At 36.9% G+C, this 24,254-nt stretch overlaps 1 protein-coding gene across 1 annotated transcript in view; it reads left to right on the top strand.

The window, feature by feature from the left end:
• Positions 1-24,254, top strand: part of ldlrad4a (low density lipoprotein receptor class A domain containing 4a) — a 95,642-nt gene that overhangs the window by 34,055 nt on the left and 37,333 nt on the right. Inside the window, exon 3 of the mRNA XM_084132068.1 lies at positions 6,272-6,409. Within this exon, the coding sequence (XP_083988194.1) occupies positions 6,272-6,409 (138 nt within the window). The remainder of the gene's footprint in view (positions 1-6,271; positions 6,410-24,254) is intronic.

Raw genomic sequence — 24,254 nt, 5'->3', positions numbered from 1 at the left:
GCGGTTCTTCCTTTTCAATAAAGTGTCATATAAATGAGTGTCCCGTCATTCTAAAATTCTCCTTTCACTCCTTTCAATTTTGTCTCCAAATTATGACCAGAAATGGATCTATTTTAAGTCTGCCGTTTAAAACAAACAAAGAACCAATGTAGGAGAGTAGTTATTATGCACAAACAGCAGGAAACTCTATATATTCGTGCAGTGTGCGCATGTCAAAAAATCTATTTCTGTTTGAAGCTTGTGACATATAAACGCGCACATCAATCCTATCACATGTTTAGCGTTCATGTAAACACCATGTTAGGATTCATCAATCGGAATGAATTCAGTCCGACTGAAACAAAAGTTGTGCATGGCTAATGTTGTAGGCATTGCATGCTTTCTGATGTCTTGACAATAGTTGACAAAGTAATTTAATGTCAGTAAATGATAATGTTATAAAGTTTACTGCAATAATAGTGAATCATTTGGAAAATAAGTATTACCATTTTGATACTTGCCGTCAAAACGTCTTAAAAGTAAGTGTTGGCTGTGCTCCAAGATGGGAGTAGCCCATGTCGAACTGGAATGCCCACTTTTCATGATCCAATCAAGTCCTACTTTTCATTGTTTTTTTTTTCTTCTTTTCGAATATCCTGTTTCACTTCATGACTACATTGTGGAAATAAAGTGGGTTGCGAATGCTATTTCATGATGTCAAATGGAAAATTAAGACAAAAAAGACAACAAACCGCAGACATGAACAGCTGACACACTTGGCCTGAACTTGCTGGCGGACTCCAAATCCCAGGTGCAGGGTAAATATAGGCACTGAGGCTTCTCTCACACCCATCCGTCCCATGATCTCCACCGCCACACACAGATGGCCTTGTCTGACTGCTTCAGGGGAGTGGAGGGCAGGTGACTTCAACAGCCGGGCCAGGGAAGAGAACCCAGACACGCAGGGTGGTTTGAGGTCTTATCAGGGTCGGATGAGTCATGAGAATGGCAGGCGATTGTGCGATGGGCAGACGATGACACGGAGAACGGTCAGAGAGCATCAGTTTGGCTGAGCAGACAGGGGAAAGCGAGCGAGAGAAAGTGTCCTGCTCAACTGCAGGACAAAAACACTGCTGCATCAGACACACTGGCAATGTACCAAATGACAGTCTAAAGGCACATTTTAAAGGTTACATTTACTCTTGATCTGCGAAATCTTGCGTTTGAAATACATTTCAATCTGGAGTTTAAAGTGAAGGTGACACATTAGGTTCAAGTTGGTCCTGCTGTGTTACATACATCACTACACTATTGACAGTCGATAATGGTCCATTTTTGCTCATGAAATTTCGCTAAAATTTCAGTAATATGACCACACCTCAAAGCAAAAATCACTATTACTGTTGCTTATGGGTTAGTGAAGTAGACAAACTATTTATCTGAAGTATTAAACGTTGGTGTGTTACTCGCCCTTCACTATTTTTGATACAGACATGATTGATACCTCAAATAATACAGTTTTTTGAGTAAAGATATGCTGTTTTCTAAAAGATTAGACTAAAGCTTTAATAATTTAATTTTAGTGATTAGACTTACATTTAACTTGAAAAAATAGCTCAGCATTGTAAATAAATGCTTCCAATCTTACAAACAGTATATTCAATTAAGCGGTACTCTATAGCAAATCTCAACTGCTCGATTGTTATATCGTCAAAAAATATAAACTGTATTATCGCACATCTCTTTATATAAAGTTGGAATTATAATTATAATTATAAAATTATAATTTTTTCCCCCATACACTTGCACAAATTAATGTACAATATATAGCACAACACAACTGCCTTTTTTCTTTTTTTATTGCAAAATGTAACTATAAATGCCCAGCTCTTTTTATAAAGGTAGTAGACATACAAGTTTGTCCAACTTTATTCATATACATATTATACAGTATTCACGTAAAGCGATACATATTGTATAGCATATCTCGACTGCTTGTTTATCGTCACAAAATGTAAACAATATTATCGCACAGCTCTAATCTGCTAAATGCAACTACAAGGATTGAATGTCTTAAGATATTATACGAATTAAATTTTATTTTTGTAAAGCTGCTTGAAACAATGAATACTGTGAAAAGCGCTATGCAAGTAAATTTGACGATGTTTTTAGCGTTTGACCGTAATGTTAAAGCAACCAACCACAAGTTGTTTTTATTTTACTTTTTGGTGAAGTTAAATCTGAAATATGAAATTGGACTGGCTGGAAAAATAATATTGTGTCTTCATTAACATTTGTACAAAAAAACTGAAGAAATCTGTACACAATTAAAATATATAGACAAAATAAAGAAATGTTGTGATATGCAGATCTGTTTGTTCTACTAAGTGACTGCAAAGTGACTTGAAAGCCACAAACCTAAACACCCTAGCATTATGGCAGCGAGTTTTGCACACAACAAGCACCACTCACATTTTGTTTAGAAATTGTAAAAATCTAGTTTATATTAGAGCCCGACCGATATGGATTTTTGGGCGCCGATACCGATAAAAAAAAGCCAGATACCGATATATCCGCCGATATTATTTATGTGTATATTATAATACAGTAGCAATATTATTTATGTGTATTATAGTACAGTAAGTTTGGACACACTTTCCAATTGGTGTGTACAAACTTTTGATGGGTACTGTATATAGAATACACAGTATAAACAGAATAAATATATAAACGTTTTGCAATGATCACTCAAATGTGGTGATCAAACACTTGTGTGACAAAGATATGTAATGGAGGCAGGGTGAATGATAGAATGAGAATTTGAGCTGTAACCAAACTAGTTTGCATTGCATTTTATATTATATTATATTCTAAATACTGTTGCATAATCTTCACTAACGACTTTGTCTTTTAATTTAGTCACGCTATTTAAAACATAACTTGTATCAATAAATATATCAAAAGTGTCACTGACAAAACCTTATCTTCTATTTTTAATCTTAATTTCTCTAATATCTACCAGTGGAGGAAGAACTCAGATCTTTTTTAAGTAAAATTAATAATATCATAATGAAAACGTTTATAATTACATATGTACAGTAGTTTTATACTATTTTAAATAAGTAGTAAGCAAAATGTACTAAACGTGAAACTAGGATACTCTTAATGCAAAATGGCCCTATATGAAGTGTTATAATTACATAAATTATTGAAATATTGCTTGATGTTGTAACGTAGCAGAATGAGCTTTAACACTGTGTCTACACCGGACACGGCCGTTATTTTTTTGCCACTTTTGCCAGTTCTTTGTGACAGCTTTTAGGTGCTTTATTGGCAGCGTCATCCTTACATAAATCACTGCACGCTGCATTTTTTTAAATATTAATTTATCGGCCATTATAAATGCCGATACCGATAGTTAGGAAAATATATATCGGTTACCGCCGATATATCGGTTGGGCTCTAGTTTATATTGCAATGCACAGAGATAATAGCAGCAATGTCTGCATGGCTCAGACTTTGGTCTGCATTTCTAGATCATCCTGAAATTGAGTGACACGCCTGGCTGTCTGCTCAGGACAGATAGATGGTTGTCTGTCCTCAACCAGACATTCAAATGTGTTCAAGTTTGTTTGGCCGTTGTTTAGAGACTGGCGTCTTAAACATGGTGTCTCATTTCCCTTGCTGGTGATCAAATCTGCGATTAACACCACAGACGAGACAGCGGCCAGCTTACAGCCTGATACAAGCTTGCAGAAATCCCTGCCTGCTATAATGGCTCTGAAGTGAATGTTTTATGGTAGATGTTATGTCATCCGGTGCGGCGTCAGGTCACGCATCATGAGTCTGGGTAGATTAGAGACATGTAAAACTCTATCACAGCATCCCTGACCTCTTTTATTCCGAGCAGCCTGCTGAACAACTGCCTCGTATGTTCTCTTCCTTGGGATCTTTTAAATGCACCTGTACAAAAGATTAACAAAGGCTCTTTTTTGTTGACTGGAGGGAGAAATGATGACGAATTTTACAATGAAAGAAAATTTTTATCGTACATGTTATCTTTTCAGTGGTGTTGATCTTATCCTTAAAGGAACCGTTTAACCAAAAATGTAAATTATGTCATCATTCACTAACCCTCGTATTGTTCCAAACTTATTTGATTTCTTCCTTGTAAGACGAGCAGATTATTATTATTATTATTTTTTTTTTTATTTTTTTTTTTTTGCAGAATGTCCAAGCTGCTCTTTTCTATATAATGATATAAGCCATATTTGCACACTTTCGAGCTCTAAAAATAGAACATATTGTTTAAAATAAAATAAAAAATTACCATAAAAGTACCATGATTTACAGGTAAAAATGACTTCAATTTGGGCCGGTCCAATTTTATTGTTAACTAAAACTATTAATAATATTGCTGATATAAATGTGAAAATGTGAAATGTTCTTGGCAACTACTGAAATAAAATAATTTTAAGTTAAAAACAAAATAAAATAAAACTAAATACAATTGTTAAAAAACCCCTAACAAAACATATATAAAAAAACCCCATCAAAATATCTCAGATTTAAACTAAAAATATAGCTGCATGCAGCGTTGACGGGCCCAAGCCCTGGCGCCACAGCCACCCCTGGTGGCTTTAGGACAAAGCAGAAAGTATACTTCCTTTTTTTTATGCACAGTCAAACGCACAGCTTTGCAAAGTATACTTTATTTGACTTGTATGCGTACAATCTGTCGCCACGAGTTACAACCCATTTAAATATCTTTGTATTCTTTCATGCTAGAGTTGTACAAATGAGGGTACTTTCTAACTTCGCACAATCTCTCATCTAGGCCTCCATTGCCGCTGTAGCTTGCATGCGTTCCAGTCTGTTCTGTTTACGCTGTTTTTCTTCAAAGTATCTTGTGAATCGAAACCCCCAGGTTACGGTTGGAACCTTGTGGATAAAGCAATTACTGCAAAAAAATAATGTTTTATTCGCATATGCGACCTGCGCGTAAAAATCCGGCGGTGCGCGTATAGTATGCGCAAACTCTTCTAATGATGACATTTGCGTCACGCGCACTGTACGCTGACCCTCGCGTACGTGTAAAAAATATACTTTGGCCTCAACTGTGCACAGCGGGAAATCTGCATTTAAAGCGAGTAAATGTAAAAGAACTACGTCAAATAGCACAATAGCCACATCCATGAGATATTTTAAATTTAGATGAATTTCATGTTATAGGTCACTTTCAAACGAGTGTGAAGTTATCATATGCAGCTCAAATGTTTTTTGTTTTTAAGTATTTATTTAAAAAAAAGTTTTTATTACCTTATTATTAAACAAATTATATAAAACTATGTTGTCGGTGCACTACAAATAAACTGGTTCTTTGCCTTTATTTTGTCATTAAAACTGATAGAAACAGATCCTAAATCAGGGTTAGGCAACATCGGACCTGTAGCGCCGCTGTCTTGCAGAGTTTAGCTAATCAATGTCTTCAGGATTACTAAGGCTACAGGCAGGTGAGTTTATTCAATTGCTAGCCTCTCCAAAAATGACCTGACTTACCTTTTAAATGAAAAGCCAATTCAAAATCTTAATAAATACAATATTGGTATATAAATAGGACTAAAATAACTCTGGCCAGTTACTCACATAAAGCATGTAATAGGTTTATGTAAACATTTTTAATATGTTTTAAAATATTTCCATTGCTACCGACATTTATTTTAATGTATATTTTATTTTTGTTCTATTGTGCTGACACTAGAATATATAAAATAATTAATATATTCAATAATATTCCATAATTATTTGTTATCAAGACTTAATTATCAGTCAAAGATGTTGTCACTTATTGAAATCATGGCCTAGCAGTTAAATCAGAATAAAAACCTGTGGACTCTGAATCCCATAAATTGTTTAGAAACCAGCCAGTCAGATTGGAGCTTACTGTTTTAGCCAGCTCATACCATTTTTGTGTGCAGTATCCATCAGACAGCCCGTGAATGGTCTATGGGCGTACCGTCTGAGGTTTAGACTAGTCAAAGAGCAACCGGGTAGAAATGTTTCACATGTGCTATAAAGTTTTGAAATATCTCTTTTATCTTAGCACTCCACCCAAAGCCAAATTATAATTGTTATTTTCCTCCATGTGGTGTATTACATCAACCTGCATATACTTAATTATTCAGTCTGTCTGGTATGTGATGCCTTCAGTTGTATAATAGTGCCGCATTGTGTATTAACAATCCTAACCATCCACCCTTGAAGGCACATTTTTCTCTTTGTCTTACTGCAGAGTGCAAGTTCCACTGCACCAATGGCAGATGTCTGAAACTTCTCTCGCTGATTTGTAATCATCTGAATGAATGTGGAGACAACAGTGATGAGGAACATTGTCCTGATGCTGTACCTCCACCCCCAGACACCATCCAGTGTAAGTCCATCCGCCCACTTCTGTCTCAACACCACATCTGCATCTCTGGCAGGTGATATTGCATCAGTGTTTGGGAAGCTACTGTAGAAAGCTTCTCAGAATTGAATGCTCGGCTAACTGTCCTTTTAGAGCAGACGGTAGTAAACTATCCAAAAGTAGTTACATTGAAGCGAGTTAGTGTCTGTAAATTAAAGGGGTCATGATGACATGAGAAATCAAATTTGCCTTGATTTTTTTTTTGAAGTTTCATAGCTTAAAAAGACATCCTCATTATTAACAAAGCATTTATTTAATCAATGTGTTAATACACATATTATTTACACTAAACAAATCAAAATTACCCTAATTTATACACCTGAGTTGACAACATAGTACTAAACAGCAGTATTTAAATATTTGTCACTACAAAAAAAAAATTGTTGAATAAATTTTTCTTTCTTTGAACTAGTATATTTATGATAGTCCAAACTAAGCAACTGAATCAGACTTCTCAATGCTATTGGAGCGTGAGCGTGACAGAATACCAGAGTGTTTGATTACTGTCACAATTGGTTGCAAAGCTGAATGTGTAATCTAATGTGACATAAAAACAGCAGTATAACACTGCTTGTTGGAAAAAAATAGCTTGTTACTGGAAAAGCTGCACTATTATGAAAACAGCTGAACTGCTGTTGTGCTACTGAAAAATTTGTTATTATCTAATATTATCTGGGGACCTCGTGTGATTTAGAAATACCCCCCCCCCCACGTCTGAATTTCGTGTGGCGCATTCGCACGGGATAAGCGAAGCCTGTGTTTTTACTTGAATTTACTGACTTATCTCCTGGATATGATGTCAATAGGCTATTGCTTGGAAATGTCTTGCCGTTATAGGTCTAGCTGTATGATATATCATAAACAGAAGAATGTTCCTTACCACATGCTGCTATACATGTCATTCACCTCCATCTAATCATTCTTTTTGTTTTTGCTCTTTTAATGATTTTCAGCTTTCTCTTTCTGCAAATTGTATAGTTGTATGGTGTATAGCGATATTACCCAGCACCCAAAATACTATCAAAACACTCCAACCTTTCTTCGCGAAAGATGGATAAAAAAGTGCACAGAAAACAAAAACCTTGAAAAAAGTATAAACGACCCCGCCAAATCACAGAGATGCCGATACGCACGGGACTAATATTATCACAGGACCTCGGTGTTTGGCGAAATATGGTAGGTCATTTGCAGGGGAATTTTTACTTTACAAATTACAGACATGGCCGATTCGCACGGGATTGAGATCACAGACAGCCTTTTAGTCGCCTTGATCTCTTTGCTGTGTGTTCTCTACTGTTGTCTTTGCTGGTCCATCTTGCTTTATTGATATTTTGAACAACAATAATGCCAAGAGAGGTGTGGTACTTTTAATTTACCACAGTTAAGGTCCTTGTCCGAAATTCTTGTACAAAATTTTTGCACGTTAAAAAATAAATACGACCTCATGTTGTGTCAATCACGTTTACACACTGGCACTTCCTCCGAAACTTTCATCCGTCATACATTTTTTTTAATCGGGTTCGATTTTCTGTGTTTTTCGCATCTGTAGCAAGCATTTTGAGAGGTGTTTTGACAATTCAGGGCCACCGAATGACGAAAACAAAAAAACGAATACGAAACTCCGTGTGCAAGGACTTTTAGGCTATAAACATGTAGTATATATAGAGTGTAATATTAATATACTGAGAACAATTCTTCTGCTGAGGAATACAGTAAGCATAACTGTAAATGATATTGCAGATATGTTAATTGATGTGTGTTAGCTGTTTTACAAAGAAAGTGGCTTATCCAATCAGATTTGAGAGTTTGAACTATTTATTGGAACTGCGACTAATAATTATTTTGATAATTTATTAATCTGTCAATTTCTTTATTCTGATTTAATCAAATAATACCCTTAAATTTGATCAGTGTTCTCTTTCAAACAATGTTCAAATTGAAGTCTATGTAATGTATAGTATACATTGTTTTAAAATATAGGCTAAAGGTTGCAATATTATGTGAAAGGAACAGAACATTCTAAATAACCAAAATTACCCTACCACAATTGTAAGTGTTTACAAGTTTACAAGGTAAAAATGTGCTGGAACACACACATTCCCACCTCTGAACCCAGCCAACATTTGTATTTGGGGCCCATGTGGGTTTGAAATGGGCTGTAAAATGGGCCCCATGTAGGATTGTCCGCGGGTTCCATAATGGCCCCATGTTAATTGCCCAGATGGATTTCATGTTGGATTGCACTTGGTACTTGGTATGACCCAAATGGGCAACATGCACAAGACCCATCTCGGTCCCAGCTTTAATGTCAACATTCAGTCATTTAAGGCACTACTCAATATTTTTCTGTAATTCAATTAAAGTTAATATCATGTAAAACATCATGATTTGCGTTGCATATATAGGATTTTTTAATTACGGACAATTTAAAACCCAAATGTGATCGTTTAACAACAAATATTGTTTCATGATTGCACTCCCTTCCTGTTGCAGAAAGTACTGAAGTATAACACAGACAGCAACATTTAATAATTCGGTTGATGTGATGTGTTAACTGGAAATTATTGCAATTTAAGAATATGACACTATACTTTTCAAGAGTTTGGGGTCTGTAATTCTCTCTGTAATATTATCTATTCCTGTGATGGCAAAGCTGAATTTTCAGCATCATTACGCCGGTCTTTAGTGTCACAAGATCCTCCAGAAATTATTCTAATATGCAGATTTTCTGCTCAAGGAACACTTCTTCTTATTATGAATATTAAAAATAGTTGTGCTGCTTAATATTGCTTTGGAAACAGAATTTTCAGTATTCTTTGATGAATAGAAGGAGAAAAAGAGAACAGCATTTATTTGAAATGGAAATCATAACCATGTAAAAGTCTTTACTGACACTTTTGATCAATTGAATGCATCCTTGCTAAATAAAAATATCAGCAAGTATTAGTGATTTCATCAAATTTATTAGATATTGCATTTTGGAAAAGTGTTTGGTACTGAACAGCTGTCATGTTATGCTGATGTTAATTTGATTCTGTCTGCATCAGTGTTGCACTGGTTGTTGTTGAAGGTTGATTTATTTTTTTATTTTTTTATCCTTTGCTAGTAGACTGCGTTTTTGTGTTTGTTTAACAGGGGCTTTTGCCGAATCGGTTTGTATAGTTGTTTGTATGACCTTCCCCTTACATCCTGTGCATGAATGCGTTGCTCATAGGTGTCTGAATCTGTGTTTGTATGTGGATGGATGCTATTTGTTTATGAATGTGTGTGCTTTAGTTCTCTGTTTTACTCGCATACATAAACACTCTCTTTTTCTTGCATGATGTCACTCACTCAAGGCCATACAGGCGGTTAACTCTTTAAAACTTCAACAAATGTGCTCAAGGTTCATTTTTTTGAACTGAGTGTATATAAGTGGGTTTAGTTGGTTTTATTCAGCAATGCTATCCACTCTGTATTCTATGGAAGCTTGTTTCTGCCACAAAATATAAAATGAAAAAAGGTAATTGCAACCTTTTTATCGCACAATTCAGATTTTTTTTCTCACAATTGCGAGTTTACATCTCGCAATTCTGACTTTTTGGCGTGATATAAAGTAGCAATTGCGAGTTATTAATGATAACAAACCTGCCATGTGCATGGCTACAAAAGCTGATAATGGATACTAATTTCATTGAATTTCCATATGCATCCACTTGATAGTTTAGCTAATATTACCCACAATTCCTCGCGTTTTAAGGGTTTGTGACTGTTTTCTTTCAGCTATATCAGTTGGGAAAATGAAAAGGAATACATGGCAAGGGCTGTGCAGAGGGTTTTTGGTATGAAGTCATAATTGTATAACTTTTGGAAATTTATTTTAGTTTCGATTTTTTGTAATTATGGATTTATTTTATTTCAGGGAATGAAAATGTATTCGTTTTAGTTTTCGTTGTACATTTTGTTGATGATAATAACTCTGCCATTAACTGACTTAGATGTGATGTTATCAACATATTTGACAAAATTCAGTGAAGTGAATTCACACATGATATTTGTAAATAAAATCAATTCAGATGGAAGAGGAAAATTTAAAATGGCTCTGGCGTTTGTTTTTTACAGAGTTTTCTATAACCAACAGAACTTTTTGTAAAAACTTTTTTTTCTTTTTTTTTTTTTTTACAGCTCAGCTTTTATTGGCTGTGTCCATTTCCTCCCTCTTTCTCCTTCCCCAGCATCCATCTCTTCATGAGCACTCCCCACGTTGGGATCGCTTGGTTTTATGTGCTTTTTTTAAACATGCTTTTTTTCTATTTTTTCCCTTGCTGTCTGCAGGACAAGGGCCACTCTTTACCGATGGAACAAGTCCAACTGCTGCACTTAAAATATTTAGCAGTCTGGGCCGCATGTTAATGAAAGCGTCTGCGGTTGGCTGCTATTTTAGAGACACCTGTGTGCGCTGTGATTGAATTTTCAGAGGCTGAGGACTGCTGATTTTCACGTCAAGAAAGAGACAGCAAGCGAGAGAGACGCAGAGGAGGCAAAACGAGAGATGAACAGACAGGGGTGGGGGGGGGACTGAAAAATTATTTCAATTCTAATGGCTACGGCGGTAGTGTAGCGTTCAGTCAGACAGATGGATCATGAATATGGTCTAGACACTTGGTGTCTGGGTGAGTCAGGGGGGGCCCTGTACGAGAGGGGTCTTCACACTACCCCACCCCCACATACACACACACACACACACATACACACACACAACTCTGTGAGTTGAGAAAATGAAAGCGTTTTCAGGCAGAAAATAAATGTTTGTTATCATACGCTCATCAAACAGACAGGAGAATGATGTGAGCACAGGGATTTTTGGTTCACTGAAGAGCCACAAGGTGGAAACAGACAATGTAAAACAATTGTTAACAACATTGTTAATTGTTAAACATAATCCCTGACATTTTGTCTTAATGAGATGTCACCCATTTTTAAATTCTATCATCATTTACTCACCCTCATGCCTTTCCAAACTTTCTTCTGTAGAACACAGAATGATCAAGTCATGTCACAATACACATTGTTACAAAGCAGCTTGACAGAAAATCATGATGCTAATGTTTATAATATTAATATCTTAATACCTTCATGCCTTATAGTTGCATTTAGCAGATTAGAGCTGTGCGATATGTTTGCATTTTGCAATGATACAATCAAGCAGTTGAGATTCGCTCTATATATAATGCTTTACTTGAGTTTTGATGACCATTGTCTTTTATTGTATGAAAAAAAAGAAAGAAATGAGACTTAAATATGAAGACTGAAGAACATTTTACGACTGTTCCCTGAACCAAACTTAAGTAGATTTGGATGGATACTTTGGGATGGCTGTCCTGCATGAAAAGTCCATTGATCATCAAGCTTCAGTCTCTGCTTCTAAGGCATCACCATCTTTGCCAAAATGGCTTGATGCTTCAAAGAATTCATGATGTCCTTTATACAACTTCCTGCAACAGCAAAGCACCCTCATAACAAGACTTCACCACCTCCATGTTTGACCATGGAGATGGTGTTCTTCTGCTCTTAAGTTTAGCCTTTTTTCCACCAGACATACTGCTGATTCATGGGTCCAAAAAGTTCCAGTTTGGTCACATCACCCCATAAAACATTCTTCCAGAACTCCACAGGTCTATCCACATGAATTTTAGCATAATCAAGTCAGCCTTTTATGTTCTTAGTCTAGAGTGGCATTTGGCCAGATGTCCCAACATGAAGGCTATGCTTGCCTAGTGTTCTTATTAATACTCTGCATTGAAATGTTTTTTTCCGTCCTTTCATCAGGTCATCTTGCACTTATGAAACTTAAACTTATGAATACGGCTGCCAGCTGTGTCTCTAGGAACTCTAGGAAATCTTCTTGTAGCCATAGACTAATGTAATAAAACAATTTGTTCTCGATAGCTTTTATGCCATATTTGCTACTCAACTTTAGCACATGCATGGGCTAAATGTATGCATGTATAACAGCAAAAGCTAATTCTGTTTTGATATAGATTTCCCAAAGGATTAATTGTGTTTTAACACAATTTTGTCTCATGCCATACAAATAAGTGACTTAAAAACAGCAGCGTTGAATAGAGGTTGAATAATTATGACATGGCTGTATTACAAAAAAAAGTCCTATAACATAAAAGCATTACATTATATATCGACATTATCACTTTTAGTTTGCCACTAAACTGTTATAGATGCAATTATTTAAAAACTGTATCTTAAATTTGTACATTATTACAGTCTCCGGGGGGTTGAATAATTTTGATTGCAGCTGTATATGCGCGCTTGTCTTGGTGAGAGGGGATGATATGTGCTGACGCCCGCTGAGGTGGAAAATCTGCAGTGACTCAGTCCAGGTTTTTTTCCTGCTCAACATGACCTTCCCACAGAAGTATGTGCGTGATATCGACGTACTCGTTACACTCTACCAGTTTATCTGTGGTTGGATTCCAGCGGTGATATATGTTTGAGGTCAAGAGGTCACTGTCACAGTAGCTATATTCCAATTCTTGTACACTTTAAATATGAAATGTGTCGCAATACAGACGGCAAGATCTGTCTCTACTTCTGACTTTGAGGCTGCCGAAGTTAATGTCTTAACTAATTACATTTAAGTGTGTTTACTTTTAGCTGTAAATGTTCCTCATTCTTAATATACCATAAATTATTTTATTTTATTTATCCTTTATTTTAACAGGAATAATACTACCAGGGAATCCTGGCCAAAATGGCAGCACAAAAGGTTTCACATAAACAGATTACAAACACATAAAACCAGTGTCTCATCCGGCAAACATATGAAAAATTACATAAAACATGTTTCCTTCAGGTAGGACTCCAAAAGGTTTCCAAAAATATTTAAAGATAAAGACCATCATAATGCACTGCATTTCATTCCATAACCTAGGGGCATAAGAGGAAAAGGCAGCTTTGCCAAACTCAGAATATGATTTAGGAACAATTAAAAGTGATTTAGAAGTCCTATAATTACAAGTATAATACGATAAGAGATTATAAAAATAAGTTGGCAATTTACTTAATAATGCGTTGGCAATAAACAGCAGCATATGCATTTTTCTCCTTTGGCACAAGGAGGACCAACCAACCAATTCGTACAAAGTACAATGATAGGTACGTGAAGATGTATTCGTCACAAATTGTATTGCAGCATGATATGTACAGTCCAGCTTCTTTAGTAAAGATAGGTTTGCATGCATATAAATCACATCACCATAATCCAAAACTGAGAGGAAACAACTTTGGATAATTCTCTCTTTTGCTTCAAAGGGAAAACATTTCTTTATACGAAAGAGAGAACCCAATTTAGGTCTAAGCTTTTTTTTGAAAGATTTTCAATATGTATATTAAAACCCAGCCTTTCATCAAGCCTTATGCCCAGGTATTTAAAGCAATTAACTCTTTCTATACAGTCCCCTTCCATGGTAAAAATAGTTGGAACAGATATTTTAGTGCGACAGAAGAGCATATTTTTAGTGTTTTTTTTTTTTTTTTTTAACCAATTTTAAATTTAACAATGGAAATTGCAATGACTAAAAAGAGTCTTGTAATAGCTCTATGGCTTGATTCATGGACTGTGCTATTGTGTAGATACATTGTGTCATCAGCATATTAATTTTGTTGTGTTTATCTCATGACCTATGTCATTTACAGTGCAATGCATAAGTGAATACACCCATGCTAAAGTTGACTAAAAAGAGGAATAAAAAATCATATTTTGGAAATTGAACTTAATGCCTTAATTTAAAAAAATAGGAAAAATCCAACCTTTAAGGACACCAATTTTCTTTGTGAATGAATAATGTATCGTAAATAAATAAATGTTCTTCCTTAAAATACATGGTGCATAAGTGAGTACACCCCTATGTTAAATTCCCATAGAGGCAGGCAGATTTTTATTTTTAAGTATTTTTTTTATTTTTTTTTTAGGATACTATGCATCCTGATAAAGTTCCCTTGGCCTTTGGAATTAAAATAGCCCCACATCATCACATAGCCTTCACCATACCTAGAGATTGGCATGGGGTACTTTCCATAAGATCATCTCTCAATGCAAATCAAACTAGCTTTTAGGCTAACTGAAATAAAACCATGCCAATCTCTAGGTATGGTGAAGGCTATGTGATGATGTGGGGCTATTTTAATTCCAAAGGCCAAGGGAACTTTATCAGGATGCATAGTATCCTAAAAAAAAATTTAAAAAAATACTTAAAAATAAAAATCTGCCTGCCTCTATGGGAATTTAACATAGGGGTGTCCAGACTTATGCACCATGTATTTTAAGGAAGAACATTTATTTATTTACGATACATTATTCATTCACAAAGAAAATTGGTGTCCTTAAAGGTTGGATTTTTCCTATTTTTTTAAATTAAGGCATTAAGTTCAATTTCCAAAATATGATTTTTTATTCCTCTTTTTAGTCAACTTTAGCATGGGTGTATTCACTTATGCATTGCACTGTATATAAATGGAAAATAAAATTGGTGCTAAAATAGATCCCTGTGGATTATTATTATTATTATTATTATTATTATTTTTAGTTAGTTTTTATTAATTGTAATATTTTTTTTTGTTGAGTTTCAGTTTTTTGTAATTATGGTTTTATTTTTATTTCAGTTAAATTTTTATTTCAGTTTCAGTTAAAGTATGCATCCACATGCTTGTTTAGCAAAAATACCCCCTGTGTTTCAGAAGTTTGTGATTGTTTTCTTTCAACTTTATCAGTTGAGAAACAGAAGAATACATGACCTGCACCCAGGAAAGCAAGTACTGTAATAGTTCAGCATGTAGTCAAAGCTTGTGAATAGTACTAAATTAACATAATTTTATAATTATAGTTTTAATTCAACTCCTTTGTGTTATTTGAGATCACATTTAAAGTAAATATATATTTTAAATGTACTCGTTTGCAAATTCATCTTTACAAATATGTAATTACAAATGTATTTAAATAAAGTTTAAATAGAAGTGACATTTAAAGTATATTTTAGTTTACCCCATAAATGCTTGTCAGTACATTTGATAATACATTTATAGCATATTTCAAAGACAATAGTAACTACAGAAAAAATAAATAAAATTACTTACAGTAGTGGCCAAAAGTGTTGTCTGACCTAGGAAAATCTTTGGGCTTTATTAAAATATTATTAATAATTTGTCATTTTGTTTTATTTGTGATAAGCAATGAAACAAGTCAAAATGTGCGAAAATAATTTTTGGCCAGGCTATCATAGAAAGAATTTATGAACACGTGCAAAAACAACCAGCGAAAGATTATGCTGAAGTCAATGTATGCATTTTGAAAGATTACATTGAAGTCAAAGCATACATTGACTTCAACATAATCTTTCGCTGGTTGTTTTTGCATGTGTTCATAATTTCTTTCTATGATAGCCTGGCCAAAAATTATTTTCGCACAATTTGACTTGTTTCATTGCTGAGCTTTTTGTTTTTCTATGCAATTTTTTTGTTTAGTAAAATAAAACCTTTTATAATTATACTAATTATATAACGATGTACTTATGTCCTGCTGCTTAAGTGGGTCAAAAAAGGACTAAAGTTCATCTAACTGCATTTAATATAAATTCATACTACATTTTCATTTTGAGAGCTGTTTTAACTTGCATTAACTCCCATTAACAGCCTGCTGGTTGATAACACTTGGTAAGGTGTTTTAATGTGGCACTCATGTCGCAAGATGCTGAAAAAAACAATACAGTGAATAAAGACGTTCGTCTACCGCATGTGTAAGTAGACTAACAATTGAAAAATAGTGCCGATGGAACACAAGAACGTGCCCTGTGTGAGCTGAGGAGAGCATCTGTTGCCAATTTTCCACAATGTATGTTCAGTCTTTACCATATTATCCTATAGTGAACTTTGGGAGGTGGAAATCTCCTGACATTGTGGCACCTGGACACACAAAAGGAATGAGAGCATTGAGTCTGTCTGTGGGATGTAATTGGAGTGAATTGAAAAGCACTGTCGCTGTGTTCTGTCTGTCTGTCTGCTCTGCACAAACAAACACTCATATCCTGACCAGTGCAGCCTGCAAATAGGAAGAGGATTTGTATGCTCTTGAAAGAATAATCCAAAATTATAAGACAATATAAGACACACAGAACACAAGGGAAGCTAAAACTGCATTATCAGATAAAATCATTGTCTCTTTTGCATTTGCAGTCTGTCTTTGTCTCTTTTAATGTAGGGAGAGGTGCAGAAAAATATTGTGATATGATAACGTTTCATTGTGCTTATGTCACTGGCGTTCAAGATGTCTGCCTGTTGTTTGTCAGTCCGGTAGAGTCGGCCCTTAAATATTTTTCTGCTCCCTCCCTCTGGCAGTTGTGCGCAGAGTGTGTTCATGTGTTTGGGGAAGGAAGTGAGTGTGTCGATGGTGAAGTGCACACTACCTCCCTCTCTCTCTCTGCAGCAAACCCCCAAACAGTCAGAGACACCGCATCAGCAACAGGAGGGACGGCAGACTGCAGATACTTGATTTTAAAGCTAGAGTCTGCCTCGAAACTGCTGATTTTAGATTAAGCATGTGACTGTTTGGAAGTTATCTAATCTCACATGGGATGAATAAAACCGCATGCTTTCATAGATTGAATAAAGTTTTTAAAGAGCGAGTGGAACATTGCAGTTTATGTGCAATGAGGAGTGACGAGAGAAAACAAGTTGCTGGTCGGCCATTCTTTCTGTGATGATGGAAGAGACAGACTGTTTTTCCTGGGGTAGAAATGAGAATGTTCCTGCAGCTGTCAGCTGATCTCTGGGTGTGGTCTGTCATCCACAAATCAGACATCTCCCATAAGCACTGTTCGGATGGGATTAGTCTTCTAAATGACGTTTGAGTTACAGTTAAGATTTCTGTGATTTCTTGCAGTGATGAAAAAGGGATTGGGATCTCCACAGCTATTGCTAAGGTGGAAGTGTCTGTTTTCTGAATGTAGCCATTGTAGTTGGTCCTCTGCTTTAGATGCATGCATATATATATATATATGTGATTCATTTTAAAATCAGTTTGTAAAATCAGATACACTTACTAAACAAGATATAGTTTATGATTGCTTTCAGTACACAATCAATAAAATTATCCGATGCATGGTTCCAGTTAGATAAATGAATCTAAATAAATTAAAACTTTTATTCAGCAAGGACACATGACACATTAAATTGATAAAAAGTGACAGTAAAGTAAATTAAATGCTTAATATTACAAACGATTTATATTACAAATAAATGCTGTTCTTTTCCACTTTGTATTCATCAAAGAATCCTGGAAAAACAATCAATGTTATCAGCAGCATAACATTGTCAAGTCAAGTCACCTTAATTTATATAGTGCTTTTAACAATATAGATTGTTTCAAAGCAGCTTTACAGTAATAATAGGAAATTAAAGTAGCCTAACCGCGATTGTTTTGGCTTTACAGCAGCTCTAGAATAAGGTTATTATCCAGCTAAAGTTAGTTTTGATTGATTCACTTCTGTTGCAAAGATCATTAGTTATTTACTTAGGGGGGCGCTTACACGACACCGTTCTAACAGAAAACCCTTAATGCGCTCCGGCCTGCTCACAACAGTGCCTGGTAGCTCGAGAACACAAACCTTGAAATAGGTTCCAAGGTGGAAGCGTTGAAAATTTTTGAAAAATGTTATCATCTCTGCGTAAACTTCAAAAACGTGAATCTGTAAAGACGCTGACGGTTTGTACATGCATACCAGTCTACCAGTTCAGTCTATAGGTATGCACGTTTGAATATAGATGTGCGCAGGCGTGTAGTCTTTCTTTACAAATTGACCCCACCAAATTACTTGTCCGGCCTTAAAAATTCTGAATTATTATTTTTTGTCGCTTCCTCGTATCCATGTGAACTGGAATCATTTTGACAACGTTTTATCTGTACAGAGGTGAAGGAACGGAAGGAACCCTTCACAGGGGGGAGAGTAGTTGACACTTCAGGGCTGTGTTATCGTCGTGTCCAGGCGCAGGTCCTTCATCAGATCTGGATACGGCCTGGATCCGGCGGACTGCGGTAAACCTCGGGATAAACAGAGAGACTAATATTAGTGTAGACACCATTCATCTTATGATGCAGCGAGTACATCGGGATTTATGGGAAGTGTTCTCGGATCCGGCTGACCTAATCTTTGCAGCCTAACATTGAATTATAGAAGTTGATCATGTGTTATGTGTATGCTAGGTCAAAGAGATGTGTTTTTTTTAGTCTAGATTTAAACTAGATTAGTGTGTCTACTTCCCGGACAATGTTAGGAAGACTGTTCCAAATTTTAGGTGCTAAATAGGAAAAGGATCAACTGGCCGGAATTTTGAGATTGCAATAGACTTTAAACGACTTTAATTTGTTAAGAGCTCGCTCAAGTACTGCAGAGCTAAACCATTTAGTGCTTTGTAAGTAATCAGCAATATTTTTAAATTTATACGATGTTTAATAGGGAGCCAATGCAGAGTTGACAGAACGAGGCTAATATGGTCATACTTCCTGGTTCTAGTAAGAACTCTAGCTGCTGCGTTTTGGACCAGCTATAGTTTGTTTATTAAGCGTGCAGGGCAACCACCCATAAGAGCATTACTATAATTAAGCCTTGAGGTCATGAACGCATGAACTAACTGTTCCGCATTTGTCATTGAGAGCATATGTTGTAATTTAGATATATTTTTAAGATGGAAGAATGCGGTTGTACAGATACTAGAAACGTGACTTTCAAATGAAAGATTGGTATCAAAGAGCACACCCAGGTTCCTAACCGACGACGAAGACTTGATAGAACATCCTTCAAGTGTTAGACAGTATTCTAGGTTTATTACGTGAGGAAGTTTTTTTGTCCACTAATTAGGATCTCTGTTTTTTCAGAATTAATTAGTAGGAAATTACTAGTCATACAGTTTTTTTTATATTAGCTATGCATTCCGTTAATTGTTAAGTTTCGTCAGGGCGTGAAGAAATATAGAGCTGAGTATCATCAGCATAACAGTGAAAACTAATGCCATGCTTCCTAATGATATCTCCCAAGGGTAGCATGTACAGAGTGAACAGCAGCGGTCCTAGTACTGAGCCTTGTGGTACTCCATACTGAACTTGTGATCGATATGACATCTCTTCGTTTACTACTACAAACTGATAATGGCCAGATAAGTATGATTTAAATCATGCTAATTTAATTCCACAAATGCCAACATAATTTTCGAGTCTATTTAAAAGAATGTTGTGGTCGATAGTGTCAAATGCAGCACTAAGATCGAGTAACACTAATAGAGAGATAATAATAAGAAATATTTTTTGAGCAGCAAATCATCATATTGGAATGATTTCTGACGGATCATTTGACACTGAAGACTGGAGTAATGGCTTCTGAAATTCAGCTTTGGGTAACACTTTATTTTAATGGTCCCTTTTGAACATTTAGTTGACTATGAGTAACTTTGCAACTACATGTCAACTAACTTTCATTAGAGTATTAGTAGACTTTCTGCTTAATATTTACTAACTATTTATCATGATGGTTCTCCAACAGACATTCTATTGACTATAAGTATCTTTGCAACTACTGTACATGTCAACTTATTCTAACCCTAACCCAACCAGTCTACTAATACTCTACTAATACTCTAATGATAGTTAATAGACATGTAGGTGCAACTTTACTTATAGTCAGCAGAATGTGTTAAAGGGACCATCAAAATAAAGTGAAACCCAGCTTTGATATCACAAGAATAAATTCCATTATAAAATATATTACAATAGAAAATTATGACAGACGTAACAGGTTTAGAATCTAAATGCGGAAGTTTATTGAAAATAAACAGAGCAGACAAATCAAAATCATGAGGTAATGAAACAGTCGAAAGGCAGGCCAAAGATTAAAACACAGGAAACAGTCCAACCAGGCAAACACAATGAAAACGGTAATCCAAGAGACAATATCCAGTAAACAAGCACAATAGACATAACAATAGTCAGCTACCCATGATCTCTCCTCTGGTCCATAGCTTTCCCAGTCCACCAGGTACCACCCGGGGGACCGGTTTCATGAGGGAGACATGAAAGGAAGGACATATTCGATAATGAGCAGGAAGCTCTAGAACTTATGTAACGGTTAATCTGACATCATTGTTTGAAAGGACCCACATACCTAGGGCTGAGCTTCCTCAGGGTAGCCGGAGCTTGAGGTCACGTGAGGACAACCAGACCCTTTGCCCGGGTTGATGGTTGTGGTGAGGACGTCTTCACCTATCCGCCTGAATCCTCTGGGTGAGTATGGCTCATTGTAGACTGACGTGTGCACAGTCCCAAACCAGCTCACTACGCCTGATCCATTCATCCATCGCTGGCAACATAGAGGGTTCACCTAACCAGGGAAACATTGGAGGTTGGTAGCCCAGTACGCATTGGAATGGAGTGGGTCCAGTTGAAGAATGAGTGAGGGAGTTAGGGTGCATATTCAGCCCATGGGAGGAAGTCGCTCCACTTTTGTTACTCCTGACTACAATAGGACCTGAGGTATCTGCCGATTTCCTGGATAAGTCTCTCCACCTGTCCGTTAGCCTGTGGATGATACCCTGAAGTGAGACGGATGTTAATATCAAGTCGTTTGCAGAAGGCCTGCCAGATTCTGGAAGTAAACTAGGGTCCTCTATCAGATTGTCTCCATTGCAGTGGGTAAACCTTTCATGGGTATCAACCTGCATGACTTAGAGAATCTATCAATGATTACCAGTATTGTGGTGAATCTGTTGGAGTTGGGCAGATCAGTGATGAAGTCTACGGACAGGTGGGAGCATGATCTTTAGGGAATGGGCAATGGTTGCAGCAAGCCGACTGGTAGCTCCTTGGGGGTCTTGGATTGTGCATTGCACACACTTGGCATGACTTTACATAAGCAGTTACAACATGAGTCATTGATGGGCACCAGAATAAGTTAAGTACCAGTGAGACTGTCCTGTAAATACCTGTGTGTACAGTGCTGAGAGAGGTGTGTATCCACTGAATGGTTCTCTGACATGGTACTTGAGGTACATAGTGTTTTTTTCTGTGGGCATTCTGGTGGTGCAGGGTCCGTCTGTTGTGTTCTCTGGATTTCTTTCATAATGTCCCAGCTGATAGGGCCAATGATGACAGATGATAGTAGAATGGGATCATTATGTGGTTGTGCATGAGGTGGATCATACCTTCTAGAGAGAGTGTCGGCCTTGCTGTTCTTGCTGCCAGGGCGGTAAGTAACGGTAAATTGGAAGCATGTGAAAAACAATGGCTAGCATGCCTTACTTGAAATGGATGAACAGCTCCCTCTAGCCAGTGGTGCCACTCCTCTAAAGCGGCCTTCACGGAGAGTAACTCATTATTACCCACGTTGTAGTTTCATTCGGCTGCATTCAGTTTTTTAGAAACGAAATCTGCAATGAGACTGTAATTTCGGATAAACCTCTGGTAGAAATTGGCAAAGCCCCGACTGGGCCACTCAGTTACTGCCTGGATTTTTTGACACATCCATCTCAACTCCTTGGTGACTGATGTTATAGTCAATAAATGTAGTCTGGGTGGTATGAAACACATTTCTTAGCTTTCACATACAGTTGATGCTGTTGGAGGCATGAGAGGCCTGTCTTGATGTGCCTGATATGCTCAGCTTTGCTCTGTGAATATATAAGGATATCGTCAACATAAGCAATGAAACATTGGTTAATTAGGTCTCTGAAGATCTAATTTATGAATGACTGAAACACTACTGGTGCATTGGAAAGACCATAGGACATGACCTGTTATTCGTAGTGCCCCCTAATGGTGATAAATGCAGTTTTCTACTCATTCCCTTCTCTGATCCTGATGAGGTTTATAAGCACTCCTTAAGTGTAAATTTGTGCCTCATGAAGTTGTTCCACTGCTGATGGGACAAGTGGAAGAGGTACCTGTATTTAACTGTGACAGTGTTCAAACCTCTATTGTCAATGCATGGATGGAGTCCGTCATCTTTTTTCCACAAATACAGTACAAGCCTGCTGCTGCTGGTGAGGTTTAGGGCCGGATGAACCCAGATGTTAGGGCCTCTTCAATGTAGCTCTCCGTGGCTAAGCTTTCAGGATGTGAGAGAGGGTATACTCTGCTCGCAGGTGGGGCTGCATTGGTTAACAGTTCAATGGCGCAGTCCCATGGACGATGAGGTAGTAACTGGGTTGCCTTGGTTTTACTCAATACCTCTGCCAATTCTCTGTACTCACTGGGAAACTTGATTTCTTTGGAGACCTCTGGGCTCTCAATGCTAATAGTGAGACATGGCATGGAAACGGTGACATGTAGACAATTGGCTTGACAGTAATCTGACCATTGTGTGAGCTCACCCTGGTTCAAGGATATGGATGGATCATTAACAGCTAGCCATGGATGGCCCAGGATGAATACTTGCTTGAGAGTGTCAATGACAAACAGTGAAATGACTGCAGGGTAACTGGAACAGTTTGATGGGTTATTCCAGTGCCAGTGGGTTCTTTATTAACAGCAGTGATGTTGATAGCATCCCCACTGTTCCATGTATCCCTGCTGAGTTCTTTAACCAGATCTGCATGAATCAAATTAACAGCTGCTCCTGAATCCACTAGCACTGTAATACATTTGGAAGCTTCATTGAAGGAGATATCAACAGGCAGAGAAAAACTATGGTGAATAGGAGAGGGGAAATCTGTAGTACTTGTAAACTTGATGCCTTAGTGTCGGGCATTTGGCATTCTGGTGACCGGGTTTACCAAAGTAGTAGCAGAGCTTTTCATCGTGGCATTCTGCAGATTTGGGACATGCTTGTATAGAGACTGTGGCTTGGGAAACGGGGCGTACTTTGGATCGTGATGAGTTATGAATCAAGTTATCAATCTTGATAGCAGTGTTTATGAATTCAGACAGTAGTGTAAGAAAAAATGATGTGGACGTTGAAGATCTCAAAAATGAAGTTTATTACAGCATAGCAGTGGCAAAGAACACGAAGCACCTTGGGTTCACCGGTGTCAGAATGAACCCAGAAGATCCAAACCTTAAACCTTTTATCCTGTTACAGTTTACCACTCTTAATGTAAATGAAGTTGCTCTTGTTGTAACAGCTGTGGTCTGTATGTCAATGAAGTTGAGACACCCCATTGTCTGAGATGGTTCTGTGTGTCCCACACCCAGTCCCATTCTACAATTGATGATGACCATTTGCTCAGGATGTGATCAACCCAAATGGTGAAGAAACAATATAACTTCACTTCCTTCATCTCTATGATAATTAAGCCATTTTAGGGATGAGCTCATTCTAAAAATCGAGGCAGACCCACATTCCAATTTCTTACAGTAGCATTCTTACCTTTGCATGCAAGCTTGACCTGTAGCTCGTGGTTAAGCCCCTCTCGGAAAACAGTTTTGAAGGCCACGTTGTTTCATCTGCTCTGAACCGCTAGAGTTCTGAATGTGATGGCATACTCAGCTGTTGATCGATGGCCCTGGCATGAGTGAAGCGGCTGAACAGAAACATCTTTACCCCCAGCTGGATATTCGAACACCTCTTTAACTTGTTGCACAAAGTAATCAAAAGATGTTTGAAACTGTGAATCTTTCTCCCAAATGGATGTGGCCGAGTCTAAAGCTTTTCTGGTGAGTAGGGATATCATGAGTGCACACTTCTTAGATTCTTAAACAAATGACTCAGGTTGAGTAGAGAAATAAAATTCTACACTGGCGTAGATTCCCCCTGCATTTCGCAGCGGAGCCATCAAA

Source organism: Abramis brama, assembly GCF_963993115.1.
Source record: "Abramis brama genome assembly, chromosome: 12".
Classification (NCBI taxonomy): Eukaryota; Metazoa; Chordata; class Actinopteri; order Cypriniformes; family Leuciscidae; genus Abramis; species Abramis brama.
This window is presented reverse-complemented; position numbering and strand designations above follow the sequence as displayed.